Below are 15,338 nucleotides of genomic sequence, written 5' to 3' on the forward strand. Positions count from 1 at the left end.
TTGTAATGGCATGCAATGTAAATGCAGTCATGTTGTAAAGGTAGTGTGTTGTAATGACTGCATTGCAATGGTTGTTTAAAGTCTGTGTGTATTGCTGCAATACGCAGACGAATGGAACATCATGAAAGTAGAAAGACATATGCTACAGTAATGACATCTAGTGAAAGTACTTGCATGGGATGGCATTACAAATCATACGAATGGCCAATGCACAATATTGTACTTTTCCATTTAATAGAGCTAACATTTAGAATTCCAAGATTTCAATGATATCAAAGTCATAATACGGTGTGAGTATTGTCTGGATGAGAATCCTGACTCTTGGAGTCATTCCTTCAATTGACATATATGCACACTGAATCTTTAAGAATGGATAATAAAATATTGATGACTTACAATCAAGGCCTGTATTGATTCCAAAACTGCTATTGTCCTTTCCTTTGCTTTTTCCGGATCCTTAAAGAGAAAGATAAGAGAGTTGACTATCCAGAAAATAAAGAATAAAATTACATTTTTGCAATGCATAGCTATACTTATACATAATATTATAAAGAGGGAAGAGGGAGAGATACCAGGAAAGATAAAAAGTAATCAGATACGTATTTTCTGAGAGAGTTTTGGTGATTTATGCATTTGCCTTTATATGAATACTTCATCCTGATTGGGGTACTAGACATGTTCCAATATGGATTGTGGAGCTGATATCATTGTTTTCTTTGTGAATAATTTATGCGAGTATTTCAATTTCTATTTATATATGTGAATTTAACTTGCATCACTTTATTATAAGCTTCAATATCACTGGGATATTTTTTTTTAGTTCTTTATTCACTAATCAGTGTTGTTTATCTATGAGAAAATGGTACTCTATTTGTTCTACTGTGGTAGTTTAATGTATCATTTAAGCATTTGAAATCAGACATGGCTCCATGTGATTAAGATTCGGTGGAGCTGAAATACTTCATAGGATATAAATGTCTGTACCACCATGGAATCGTACAAGTGCCGTACAAACTGCCAAGTAAGATTCGTATGGGAAAAAGTCCATACGAATCGCATTGGGAACATTTCCCCACACGTCCTCGGGTCGGAAAATGTGTCCGACATGTCCCCGGACGATTTACCGTACAAATGTGAAAAGTGAAGTCCGAGCGCGCAAGTACGATCCGTCCCGTGCGTCCGATGTTACAACCGTATGGAAAAAACACCGTACGGACCGAACTCCCATAGCAACCATGGAGACATGTGCCCGTATACGTGCTGAACCCCCCCAGCCCCTGTAAGTACGCGCCGAACCCCCCCCAGCCCCCATAAGTACGCGCCAAACCCCCCCAGCCCCCGTAAGTACACGCTCAACCCCCCCCAGCCCCCGTAAGTACGCGCCGAACCCCCACTCGTGTATGTACACCCCCATACGTACGGACCGTACCCCCACCCGTGTATGTACACCAGTGTACGTACGCCCGTACCCCCACCCGTGTATGTACACCAGTGTACGTATGCACCGTACCCCCACCCGTGTATGTACGGCACAAACCCCCAGTGCACATACACGGGTGGGTGTACGGTGCGTACGTACACTGGTGTACAAACACGGGTGGGGGTACGGTGCGTACGTACGGGGGTGTACATACACGGGTGGGGGTACGGTGCATACGTACGGGGGTGTACATACACGGGTGGGGGCTCGGCGCGTACTTACGGGGGCTTGGGGGGCTTTGGCGCGTACTTACGGGGGCTGGGGGGGTTCGGTGTGTACTTACGGGGGCTGGGGGGGGTACGGCGCGTACCGGGCCCCCTATTCTGGTCGTTTCGCGGGGTACTTCGCTTTCCCGGCACTTTTTGGGTGCCGTAAAAATATTGCCGTCCGGACTGCTGTGGGTACGAATCGTACTTCCTGGTTCGTGAAACGCAGGCTGCATGCATCCCGACGTCACGTCGGCGCTTTCCCGGATCACATTTGTATGTTAATTTTCGTCGGTCGGTGTTTTGTACGATTCGTACGAAAATAGTATTTCCGTGCGAATCGTACTTGCATATTTGTAAAGTGTTACAATCGGGTACGAGTCGGACGGAGAAAATGCTCCGTCCGATGGTTCGTACCCGGTTTCTCCAGGATCGGAATCGGCACCTAAATATGGCATAAAAAGTATTTTAAGAACAATTGAGCAATTACAATATGAATATTAAAATATCGAATGATGTGCAGAGCGTTAGCAATGTTAAAATTGTACAAATTGTAAAATGTATCTCATAATTATGACATTCATCCTTTGCATCGCCCCTCTCTCTATGTAAACAAACAATCATCCATGTTCAATTAATGTGCTATTATATTTCTTCTTCTTATGGCAGACAGGAGGAATGAGGCTACACAATATCAAACAAAAGGGTGTGACAATAGTTGAAGATAATACAACGCTGGGTGTCTTTGGCTAAAATTGAGATTACGCATGAGTGGTAGAATATATCTTTTCCTTTCATCCACGTATAAGTCACAAAAGAACAGGAAATTGAGGTCATTCTGGGAGGATTGACCATCACATAGACAAGGTGGCAGTGCATTACTAGAATATGTGTTGGCAGAATGGCCTAGCATCAAGGGAATACATTGCAACCGGATTTGCAGCAGTATGTATCTATGCTGATAGTTGGAGACTGATGTTAAATATGAAAATATGAAATCATCTATCCTCTGTGTTAAAAGGTATTGGTTTCAGGCAATCTTTTACAATGTCCCTGGTTAGATTGAGTTTTTCTTTTTTCCAGACTGAATGCCAAAGTAAGATAGGGACAATTCGAATCCGGTCTGTAATATAGGCGAAATTACATTTGCAGTTTATATTATATGAAGAGCAGGGTTGTGGAAGAGAACCTAGTCTCCGCAAAAAGTTATCCTCTAAAATTTGGAGTTTAGATATATCACATAGGCCCAATATAGCTGCCCCATATGTTGCAACTGACACTACCTTTGCCTGGTAAATCTTTTTTATAGTGTCAGTTGGTTTTGAACCAAGTCTTTGTATAAAGCTGAAGAGCCCTCCAATGGTTCTTTCCATTTGCAGGCCCCTGTTGATTACCATACTTTGCCAATTATTCTCCTGGTCAAACGTCACCCCCAGGTAATTAAAAAGAGTCCACAACCTCAAGCGTTTCCCCTTTGATACACATTTTGGGATAATTCTTAAACTTTTTGCCTGCAACAAGAACAAAAGACTTTGATTCATTATATTTTAGGGCCAGGTTCCCAATAAAGTTTGTATAATCCCCTATAAGTTTTTTAACTGCACTGCCGGTATGTGCACCAAGTCATCTGCATAATGCAGGATGCAAATAGGGGATGAGTTACAGTGGGGACGTCCCTAGTGGATCCCTTCAGGGTCTTCATGTGTAAGGCAAATAAAAATGGGGCAAGAACGCATCCCTGTCTTACTCCTCGGGTAATGTTAAAAGTGTCTCATGCACTCACCCTCTCTACCATATCTGATGCAAGCAGTAGTGTCAGCATACATACCATGGATAACATTGCATATTGTTACTTCGGCTTCCATTTCTTCCATAACACTTCACAACTTGGAATGGACAACAAAATCGAAGGAGGCCAACTGGTCCACTAAGGCCATGTACAAATGGCCGGTCTTGATTGTGATATATTTAGCTATGATCAAATTAAGATTTAGACATTGGTCGAATGTTCCCTTTCCTTGTCTGACCCTATATTTTGAGGGAATTATGATATTCCTTTCAGAAGCCCAGTCCTCCAATCTGTTTAAAAAGAAGCCAGCCCAATAATTTGGCCGTAGAATCCAATAACAAGATTGGTCTGTAGATTTTTGGGGTGGCCATATCCCGTTTAAAAAAAATAGGTATTATACCTGTCTTCTTCCAAGAGGGTAATACACCCATCCTTATTATGACATTAAAACATTAGTAAGGAGTGGGTCCCAAAGTTCCTGGTTATCTAGGAAGAAATCTACTGGGACTCAATCAGGGCCCGGTGCTTTTAGCCTAGTGCACTGTGTCAAGGCATGATTTATTAATTCAAGATTAAATGGTAGGAGGCTTTGTAAGAGGTGTAGGCAAAGTGGGTACCTCACCATCATTTCTAAATACTGTTTTGAAGTGGGCCACCAAGATATCTTTCGGTACATGCATATCTAGGGTAATGTCTGTATTTACTATTAAAAAATTTGCATTGATTACACTCCAGAACCCTTTGCTATCTAGCATTACGGCTGTTTTTCGTAATTTCTCCCATTCCTCCTTTTTCAATGCCCGTACTCTTGCTGATCTTGCCGATTTGTATTTATAGCAAAGGGATCTCACCAGGGTGATGTCTCGTGAGATCGATCGCAAAGCCGTATGGAGTAATCTTAGGGCTTTTGAACAAACACCAATAAACTACCTTGCCTACCTTTGTGGGTTGTGTGTTTTTGGACAAAAAATACTTTCATTTGATTTCCACTAAAATGTGATTAAAGGCTAAAAGTGTTGTTATATCAAATGGATTTAAATCTAAGCACTAATAAATGTCTTCTTTCATTTTAAACAGAACAACTCCAATAAAATGTTGGGTATTAACGTTTTCCAATTTTAGAGTGACTCAATTTTTCTTACCAATAAGGGGTCGAGGTAAAGGATTCTGAGTGGATTTTGGTCATTGGGCAAATTGGATATATGTAGTGATCGCCGTATGGTCAATAAAAGCATAAAAAGTTATTTTTGTATGCAAGAAACATGCTCTAATAATCGCAGAGGTCAGTAAATAGTCCTATACTGAGTAGTAGGACCCAGAAGAGAACGTAGAATGTAACTGGCCTGTGGTATCGTTGTGGGGGTTAATAATCTCAAGATTGAGGGTTATTAGTAGTTTATTAAGACAATATCCATACTCATTATGTTTAAAATGAAGAGGCCTCTCCCCATAATTATCAATCATATTGCAGGCTGTAGTGGCCATCTGCCTACAGTTATGGGAAATAAAATCACACACCCGGTTTATTTCAAGGTTTTTGGGATGGGAATTAATGAGCAGGTTAATATCCCTTTCCAGGGGGGAAAATAATGTTGGCATATTAATACCTAAGTTGTTGTTGTAGAAATTGATAATAATCCAATAGCACCAGTCCTGCTCTTTAGATACTTCACATAATAGTAGTTGATAGTACGGTGAGGTGGCTACAAACATCTTTATCTTAGGTCCCACTGCATTAGACACAAGGGTTAATAGTCCCCCACTGTGTCGACCAGCAGCAGAGGGTGGTGTAAGGGTGAGGTAGAAGGACTAGCCATCTATATGGATGTCACCAATTTCCCATGTTTCTTGGAAGCATTTGATATCATGCTGTAGTACCAATGCTAGCTAATCAGGGTCAGCTCTTTTCTGATTATAGTCCGCTTTATTCCAGGACATAATTTTTAAGTAGTTTAAATCATTAACTATTTATTGCTATGTTGTTGGTATTATCTGGATCAGATGGTGTTTTTAAGGAATTGTTTAGTCAGTCGCATGCTTCCAGATTTCGTAGTGTTGCAAACCTGTTATAAAGGGGTATTGCAGAATTCATATGGACAAATGAGTGAGTTGAAAAGGCACTTTCACTTGACACAGCACTCCTTTCTAACCGACACATCTTACAATGCACAACCAAATGTTGAAATTAGCATTTACACACCATGTTCATATTACTGTACACCATACTTTTCACTCAAATGTATACTTACACACCACCTTTCAGGTAATATCATTCACGCACTTCCGTACACAGTCTTGTCACCTCACTCGCCACACTACATGAACTATAGCTCACCCCTTCTCCATGCACTACCTACACCCTTGGATATTACCTAAGTTATAGCCTGTGAAGTTATTGGAGAACATAAAACACTTATGACATGAGAAATTATATTTCTAGCCAGAACACAGTGCATGGTAGAGAGGCGAGTAATAGTTAATGTAGTGTGGCAAATAGCTGTAGCTGTACTCTGTATTTATAGTTGCAGAAATTCCGCGAACACGCGGAATTGCTTGATCGCGATGCTTTTTTCCTGTTCACAGTTGCTGTTTGCATGCTCGGGGAGAAATATCTCGCGAACACGCATTTTGAGAACGCGAACAAGAAAAAATTTCGCGAAGTCGCGGAAAGCAGAATTTTGGGCAATTTCGCGTTCTCCGCGGAACGCAAAATTACCGAAATTCCGCAAATTCCACGAGCGGAACGGAATTTACCGCCCAGGCCTAGTTGTAATGCAGCCTGCATTGCAAACAGGGAAGTGTGCATGACTGCTTTGGGCGGCTTGAGAGGGCCAACCAAACAGTCATTGCATACCACCCCGCCCTTGACCTGCTCTGTGAGTAGAGCAGCCCCACACACCCTCCTGCCAGCAAAGTAAATATAGCATGAGTACATCAGAAAATCATGTTATGTTTTCTCTTCTTGCACTGCTTGAAAGCAGTGGGGTGACGCTTTTCTGCCACAGGGGAGGACCCGCCACAGGGGGTGGTCACCCACAGGTGCTTGGCCTGGGGCCGATTCGACACCCGGACCTTCTCCACTACATGTCCCGCCTTCTCCTCACCTGGACATTGGCATCGTTGCGCAATCTGCAGCACTCTCTCCAACAGCCAGCAGGACTCACCCAGCAAGAGCCTCAGCCAGGTGGTATTTCACAAGCCTCGGTATAGCAGTCACCACCAAGTCCACTGGGGAACCTCCCAATGCAGGTGATGCAAGAGGGCCCCATTAGGTGTGAAATTGCAGCGCTCCTGCCACACATTTTTGGTGCAGCTCAGTGGCCTCACCCTCCCCAGCGTCCAGCCAGTGCAACATACTCCGGCCTGTGATGCAGAGAGGCACGGGCCACCATTGGTAATCTCCTCCATGCATCCCAGTGTGGTGGTGGTGCGTGGTATGAGATGCAGACCTCCCTATGTTGGTACGTAGGAGCACCTCTACCAATCACAGCTCAAATAGGCACCAGGCAGTCTTCTCACACAGGTCAGCAATGTGTCTCCGTGAGACCTGGCAGACTTCACCACCAGGTAAGGTTGATTGCCTATGCCTCAATGTCTACCGCCATGGCCCAGCAAATCCACAGCACCTCTGCATCCTACTCCAGGTCCCATGTGCAGGCCCAGCGAGGCCTCCGGACCCCAGAGACTGGCTGGCCTTTCAAGGTTTTAGATGCTATGGTGTTGCAAGGAGTGCGCAATATTAAGTGATGCATCATGTGTTTTCCCCAGCGATGCACCTCTTTCCATGATTGTAGCCCTGCATTTCCTCTTCCTCTGGGACTCTGGCTGGTGATCCTGGCTGCTGGTGGACTTTGGGGGATTGTTGATCTGTGCTGCACTTGGTCCTAGCTGCTGCATTCTGCATTCCATTGTTATTGTTTCCTATTTTTACTTGGAGGTGGACTTATAGGCTATTTTTGCCTTTAGAAGCAAAAAAAAAGTCACATTGGGCTGCCTAACGTGAGTTTTATTGCCGCTATTGGGCCTTTCGTCAGTTTTCACCCACTAACATCAGAATTTGTATCGCCTTCACACTAGTAATAGTGGCAGTTTTCACCGTGGCTACCTGAAACTATCTCCATTTAGCGACATATTGTAAATACATCACTAACAGGGTGATAGTTTTTGGTGATAGGCCGCGTTAAGAAAACTTCTGCTAACTAGCGTTAGCGTTAGTTAGCGGCTGTTCTTGTACAAATACCCCTGAGTTTTGTGTTTTGGTTTGTGTTTGGTATATTGAAGTAAGCGTATGTAGTTATATAGCTAGCTTAACTGCATATTTAAAACTGCAGGATAACATAAAAACTGTTTTTGTATTATGTGTAAGTCAGGAGTAAAGTAGTTGGTGTGTTGGCTAGAATAAAATTGTAAATATCCTTTTTTTACAGAACAATATCTACATAACTACAAACAGTTAGAATGCCTACAAAAACTTGGAGTGAAAAGCAACACAAGCAACTAGAGGGTCTATGCAGAACCAAGACACAAAAGGGGCAAAATGTAGAATAAGTGGTGAAAGAAAAAAGATCTACTAGTAAGAGAACAAAGACATTTCTTTAAAATGTACGCAGCCATTTGCTAAGATTACAAAATAATGAAAGTAAAAACCAAACTATGATAAAGAATAAGAGTGGAAAAATTGTATGGTGCAAGGACAGGAAATAATGTAACAAAGGTGGACACATCTTAACCAAGAGACAGAATCAGTTTAAGGAAATAAGAACCAGGATGTTTTGTATTGGAATGGTTGTAAATCTACTGAAAAATATGAAGAAGTTCAGTAGAAGGAGAGAGGCACTGAAGCAGAAAGAAAGATTTGAGGGAAAAGTGATAAGGCCTTAGCTTTGAAGAGAAATCTTTATATTTGGATTATAAATAGAATGAAGACTTGTTAAAATTGTGTTGTGTATGAGGAGACAAAACCAGAAGAAAAGATTAGTGAATATAAACAACTTTTGTATAGGTTTTAGTGGGGAATATATACATACTTCTAGCATAGAGCATTTATTTGATGAAGCAAGCCATCTCCAGGATAACACATTAGTTCATGCTATTGATAAAACAGGACAATATTATGAAATGAAGAATGGCACTCCTATAGTGAAAGAGGTGATTGTACCTAGAAATGTAACACAAGTTATTGCAGAAGAGGTACAGGGATCGCACAATTAGACCCCTATATACAAATGGAATTGTAGTACTGTTTGTAGTATTTGACAGCAGTCCATTGATATATTAAGAATATTTCTACTTATCTTTCAAAGGTGAAGTTTCAAACACAAAATAAGTACTTTACAAGTATTGGATCCTTGTAAGGTTATACAGCTTACAAATTTACAGGGACAGTACCTTGCATGTTTATCAAGGAAAGTGTGCCAAAGCACCTTTTATCTTTTCAGGATGATAGCTATACACCACTCAACAATGCAACCTTTTGTTAGGAGGCTGTACTTTGTGAAAACTCCTGCTTTATGTTTAGAAGAATTGAAGAGGGCACTTTTGCATGGTAATGTGGCAGAGGTGAGAAAGGTTTGTGATGATGCCCAGTTTTGTTTCTTTGGTCCAGAACAGGACACTAGGGAAAATTAAGAGTTGATAATAGGAGGAGCTGCAGAACAGGACACAGGTACTACAGTTGATAGTTTTGAAGATGTGATTACAAGATTTAAGACAGTGTGCTCAGAAAAAAACAGAGTATGTTTTTTTATGTTGTCAAAGCACTCACTACAAGATTCAAAGACAGACTATTGTCTTGTATTTAAAAAGTGAAAAAGAAGATAATGATAACTGGCAAAAGTTTGGATAGTGGGGGGAAAGCAGGGAAAGTCAAAGGGTACATAGCACCTCAAGCAGAATGTCAAAGCAAAAACTGCTGTACAAAGACCTGCTTCAGATTTAACAGAACAAGTCCTGCCACTAGCATGAATCAGAGTGATTGCTATGGCCTGGCAAAGTATAGTTGACGTGGGCACAGAAATCAACTATAACAATTTAATAGGTAGAAAGTCCTTTGTACATCAGGCCCATTGTTTTGTTATTTTGCAGAAATAAACGCATGTGCTGGGTTTATTTCTAAAGAACAAAATGCTGGGATTTTGCCAAATTATGGCAGCCATCCAGATTCAGGCTTGCAAAAAGTACTTCCATCACATTAGCAGAAGCAATTTATTTGAAGAGATCTCCAACAACATGTGGCATGAAGGGCACTCCTCTACCAGGGTGGGGGGGTCAGCAACCTGTGCAATCCCAAATCAATCCCTTCTTTTGTTAAAAGTATAAAAAACATACATTTGTGTAAAGGCCATCCATTAATTTTATTATCCCTGTCATGCTTGATTTCTAATCGCTATGATCTGAGGCACCATTTCAAATAAAGTTAGAGACTGTACGTAAATAGAAGTAAATAAAAATCAAACTTACTTTCTCCTCAAGTGCGCAGCCGAGCTCGCTGAGCTTGCACAATAACTGTTGGAGGGTAGGGCCTAACTACAAAAGAGATGAAGAAACAAAGTGGTCAGAAGAATTCTCCAAACATTATATGAAACAGTTTGTTTGTTCAATGACTTTACCTTGCAACATTATTGGTACTTTTTATTCTTCATGTTTTGCAAAACCTTTTTTTTTTTTATTTCAGAAACAGGTACTTAAAGTGTTTTTTGCTTTTGATGAGCACAGATTTTGCTGCCTGCATGTTGGGTTTGCTCCTAGTATTTGACTCCCAAGACCACCATGAATTCCTAATTTGTGTTTGAAATGTGGCTAAAGTAACGCAAATTAGCAGTATAAAGCTACTTTGGGCGACTTTCTGTTAAATTCATTCAAATGGATGGTACATATACATTTACAATTAACCAGCCATGAGTTTTGATGTAAAAACCTATCTACTTACAGTGGTAGACTATGTTTTGAGATAAAAACGTATGCCTCTTAAAGTAAGTGTAAGGTAAGAGAAAAGTTTACTTTTCTCGATACTTTTCAAACTTTGCTTGTGTGCTGGAAAGTACTGCACAACTACAAAGAGGGAAACGTATTAAAGCATGATTTTCTTCTGAAACAATCGCCTTCCAGTACAAAACAAATGCTTCAAGGAACACGCACACTTTTTCACTATGGTGCTGGAAAGATCAAGCACTGTTTTTGCCTTTCCCATTGCCGCAACACTGGTCAGCAGCTTTATGTGCTGCTCTGTATTTTGTCAAAATTGTGTAAGTCTACCTCAAAATGAGGATCTATATCTGAAACTGCCAGAACACTTCTGAACCTTTCTCAAAATTCATGATGTAAGAGAAGATCCTGAATGATTTAGACTGCAGGAAAAGTTTACCATGACCAGAAAATCGAAACAACATCTGATTAATAGGAAGGTGAATTGCCCATAAACCACTTTGTATGCAGTTTTCTCTAAATAATAATACTGAAAGAGCATTTCTGTTCCCACCTATAAACAATTCTGTCAGAGATCTAGAGGCGTCGATCCCTTATTGTCGCATGCATTTCTGTAGAGTTGGGAATTAGATGGGACCCATTCAGATACATCTCTCTGTTCTCTGGTATGATGACCTGTGACCATGAAAAGTAAATCTGCAACGCAAGAATGTTCCTGAGATTTATTCAGCTAAATTTGAGGATTGCAGGGGATTCTGGGTAGAAAAAATGTTGGGGGATTTTTGCAAGCCATACTTCCCTGGACTACCCTTAGTATCTGGTTTTCAGAGATTTCTGGGGTTGGTAGGTTTCCCTAGATGGCAGACAAACTCAGGTGAACCCCTTGCAAAACTAGGTTGCTTTGTAATAGGCTACTTTGATGTCTCCACAATAAGCTTTGGGCCCTTCCCTGCCATGGGCACTTAGCCCACCTACACAAATGAGGTACCATTTGTATTGGGACACTTTTGGGAATGCCGGGTGGGCAGATGTTTGTGGATGCACACAGATCCAGAACTTTCCATACCAGAAATGTGACGAATATGAGATTTTTTTTAGCAAAATTTGAGGTTTGCAGTAGATTCTGGGAAGAAAATGTTGGAAGATCCATACAAGCCATACCTCCCTGGACTCCCTTGGGTATCTAGTTTTCAGAAATTTCTGGGTTTGGTAAGATTCCCTAGATGACCACCAAGCCGTGGAAAAAAATCCAGGTGGCTGTGGCCCCCTTGTAAAACCATGGCGTTTTGTGATAGGTAATTTTGATGTCTCCTTCCCTGCCGTGGAATGACTTTGGGGAATGCGGGGTAGGTGAAAATGTAAGGATGCACGCAGATTTCAGAACGTTCCATCATAGTAATGTGAGGAAAGTGTGTTATTTTTGACATAGTTTGAGGTTTGCAAGGGTTTCAGGGTAACATAATCTAGTGAAAGTCACACAAGTCACCCCATCCTGGATTCGCCTAGGTGTCTAGTTTGCAAAAATGTATAGGTTTGCTAGGTTTCCCCCAGGTGCTGCAGCACCTGGGGGTGCAAAAAGAGGTTCCATTTTAAGTGGAAAAATGTGATGTCTCCATGTTGCTTTTTGGGCTGTTTCCAGCCATGGGCACTAGGTCTATCCACACAAGTGAGGTACCATTTTTATGGAGAGAATGTTGGGAATAAGGGAAGCATGGAAGTTTGTAGATCCATGCAGATTCCAGAACTTTCCATCACAGAAATATGAGGAAAATGTGCTATTTTTGACACATTTTAAGGTTTGCACGGTATTCTGGGTAACAGAACCTGGTGAGAGTCACACAAGTCACCCCATCCTGGATTCCCATGGGTGTCTAGTCTTAAAAAATGTATAGGTTTGAAAGGTTTCCCTAGGTGTCGTGGGTGCAAGAGTACAAAATCCACAGCTAAGCACATTGCAAAAAATGGGTCAGTTTCACTGGAAAAATGTGTTGTGTCCACGTTGTGTTTTGGGGCGTTTCCTGTTGCGGGCCCTAGGCCTACCCACTCAAGTGAGGTATCACTATTATTGAGAGACATTGGGAAATGTTAGGTGTGTGTAAGTTTGTGGATCCATGAAGATTCCAGAACTTTCTATCACAGAAATGTGAGGAAAATGTGTTTTTTTTCACAAAGTTTTAGGTTTGTAAGGAATTTTGGGTAACAGAACCTGCTGAAAGCCACGTACATCACCCCATCAGTTTTTCTCCTGGGTGTCAAATTTTTAAAAATGTAAAGGTTTGCTAGTTTTTTCTAGGTGCTGGCTGAGCTAGGGTTCATAATCCACAGCTAGGCACATTGCAAAAAAGGGTTGGTTTTCAGTGGAAAAATGTGATATGTATATGTTGCATTTTGGGCCGTTTTCTGCCACGGGCTCTAGGCCTACCCACACAAGTGAGGTACCAATTTTATCGGGAGAATGTGTGTAATGTGGGGTGTGTGGAAGTTTGCAGATCCATGCCGATTCCAGAACTTTCTATCACAGAAAACTTTGTTTTTGTTTTTACAAAGTTTGAGATTTGCAAGGGATTCCGGGTAACAGAACCTGGTGAAATTCACACAAGTCAACCCATATTGGATTTCCCTGGGTGGCTAGTTTTCAAAAATATAAAGATTTGCTTGGTTTCCCTAGGTGCTGGCTGAGTTAGGCTTCAAAATCCACAGCTAGGCACATAGCCAAAAAAGAGTTCACTCTAAATATGTGATGTGTCCACGTTGCATTTTGGCTGTTTCCTGCCGCGGGCACCTTGCCTACCCACTCAAGTGAGGTCCCATTTTTATTGAGAGACTTTGGGGAATGTGAGGTGCATGGAATTTTGTGGATCCATGCAGATTTCAGAACTTGCCATCACAGAAATGTGAAGAAAATGTGCTATATTTGACAAAGTTTGAGCTCTGAAAGGGATTCTGGGTATTATATCCTGGTGAGAGCCACAAAAGTCAACCCATCCTGGATTCCTCCTAGTGTCTAGTTTTAAAAAATGTACAGGGTTGATAGGTTTGCCTAGGTGCCGGCAGCTCTAGGGTACACATTTCACAGAAAACAGAGCTTGAGAAATTCTAAAACATTTTGGAATTTCAGTTTTTCTGGCAATTTGTTAAGTGACATATCTTGTTTTCCGTTGCTTAGCTTTTGAAGATGGGATGCTCAATTTGAATCCTAAAACCAGCTCTCAGAAAAAGGAAACAGATTTCACAAAAAGAAATTGTAGAATTCAAAGCCAACCCAAAGTGATGCTGGTACACTGCCTTGGGATGCCACTGGAGCAAGAATTGCTGGGGGCATCAATGAGTTGGTGCTGTCATCAGAATGCCTACCAGAAATGAAGTCCAGCTGGTTCCCACTCTGTGCTAGCAATGAAACAGTTTTCATTTGTGTATGTAGGTGAGATAAGAAATGCAAACTAAGCTCCTGTATATTGTTATCCAGGTTGCATCTTGCTCCTGTATTCTTAAGGTAAACAGGCATTGCTTGTCATTGTCACGTGATCTGCATTTTTGCTAAGTTGCAATAGCCCCCAGAGAACTTGCCTGACGGCCTTTAAGGCAACACACTGGATTCCCTTCCAGGTCATTAATTTCAGCCTGCAGCACATATAGACAAGCAGTGGTGAGGTTTCCAGGGGCCCTAATGAAAGTAAGAAAATGGCACCCCTCATCCCCTGGCTTTGTGGTAAGAATTGAGATGCCCGTGTCATTAATTGTGGTAGCTCAAGCCCATCAAATCTAAAGGCCTTGGTTCAACTGCATAAGCTGCACTATTGATACCTACACAACTGTGGACAAGGATATTCACCACAGCACATCTCTTACTACTTCTCTTATTAAATAACTATTTCACATTACCACTACTTAGTTTTGTAAAGAATGCAAGGCCTGATTCACAAAGTTAAACTTGCACTCTTGTGTAAGTTTAAGTTTGTTTAAAATTCCCAAAACTATATTTTAGTCATACGTTTATGAGTGCGGAGACTCCACATTCGGGGCGGAGAACTCCACACATAAAAAGATAAGACACACATTCATTTTATGTGCTGAGTTCTCTGCCCTGACTGTGGAGCCCCACCACGTGTAAACTTATGAATAAAATGCATTTTTATGAACTTCAAACAAGCGTAAAGTTACACAAGATGTGTAAGTTTACTTTTGTGAATCAGGACCAAGGTATATAGACCCCTACAATCTACATTCTATAAGGTAATGTAAATACATTACATCCAAAGTCAAAATAGGAAGCAAGTGTGGACCAAAAGATGTGAAGAGGAAGCCAAATGGGAAGCAGCAGCGCCCTTGAATAAGGCTCCCAAAGTAAAACAGATGTAAATGGGTCGAAAGAAAACTGTCATTTACATGGTGCTGATGATATATTAAAGAAGAACACACAAGGCATCCTTATGGCATCCATGGTTTCAGCTGTGAGGGAACTGATGTGTGGGAAGGAGGGTGGGAATCTCTAATGTCGGACAGTATGCTTGCATCTATGTCCTGTGCACATGAGATATTCCTCTGCAAAGGGGAACATCATGCAGGCTCAGGAATACAGGATCTAAATCCATGTTTTACCCCCTAACAGTTTGTATACCAAGCACAAATCTGCATATATGTGCCACCTGTGGGGCAGGTGGTGTATAGGTGCAGGGCCTTTGGGTAAATATCTGGGTCAGTGGTGGCAGGTGGGTAGATGGGAGGATGGAGAGCAGGATAGGAGTCATCTTGGGGGAGATTTGTCTGCACTGCCCATCTTGTCCTGCCTTCGAATGGGAGCCTTGTTAGCATCAGGTTTCTGTTTGCAGGGGCGTGGCTTAGGCGCCTTCGGAAATGGCCGCCGTTTACGGGAGCTCTGCGGCGACGTGAGGCAGCGGCATCTTTCCAGGCTTTCTCCGTTTCTCTTGGGATGCGGAAA

The 15,338-nt window shown here is 41.7% G+C and overlaps 1 protein-coding gene across 1 annotated transcript in view; it reads right to left on the reverse strand.

Annotated features, from left to right (window-relative positions):
* LOC146811155 (uncharacterized) overlaps positions 1 to 15,338 on the reverse strand; it is a 183,757-nt gene that overhangs the window by 156,211 nt on the left and 12,208 nt on the right. Inside the window, exons 3-4 of the mRNA XM_085618218.1 lie at positions 9,935 to 10,000; positions 397 to 456 (exon numbers count right to left, since the gene is read on the reverse strand). Of these exons, the coding sequence (XP_085474344.1) occupies positions 397 to 456; positions 9,935 to 10,000 (126 nt within the window). The remainder of the gene's footprint in view (positions 1 to 396; positions 457 to 9,934; positions 10,001 to 15,338) is intronic.

This window comes from Triturus cristatus, chromosome 7 (genome assembly GCF_964204655.1).
Source record: "Triturus cristatus chromosome 7, aTriCri1.1, whole genome shotgun sequence".
Lineage (NCBI taxonomy): Eukaryota > Metazoa > Chordata > Amphibia > Caudata > Salamandridae > Triturus > Triturus cristatus.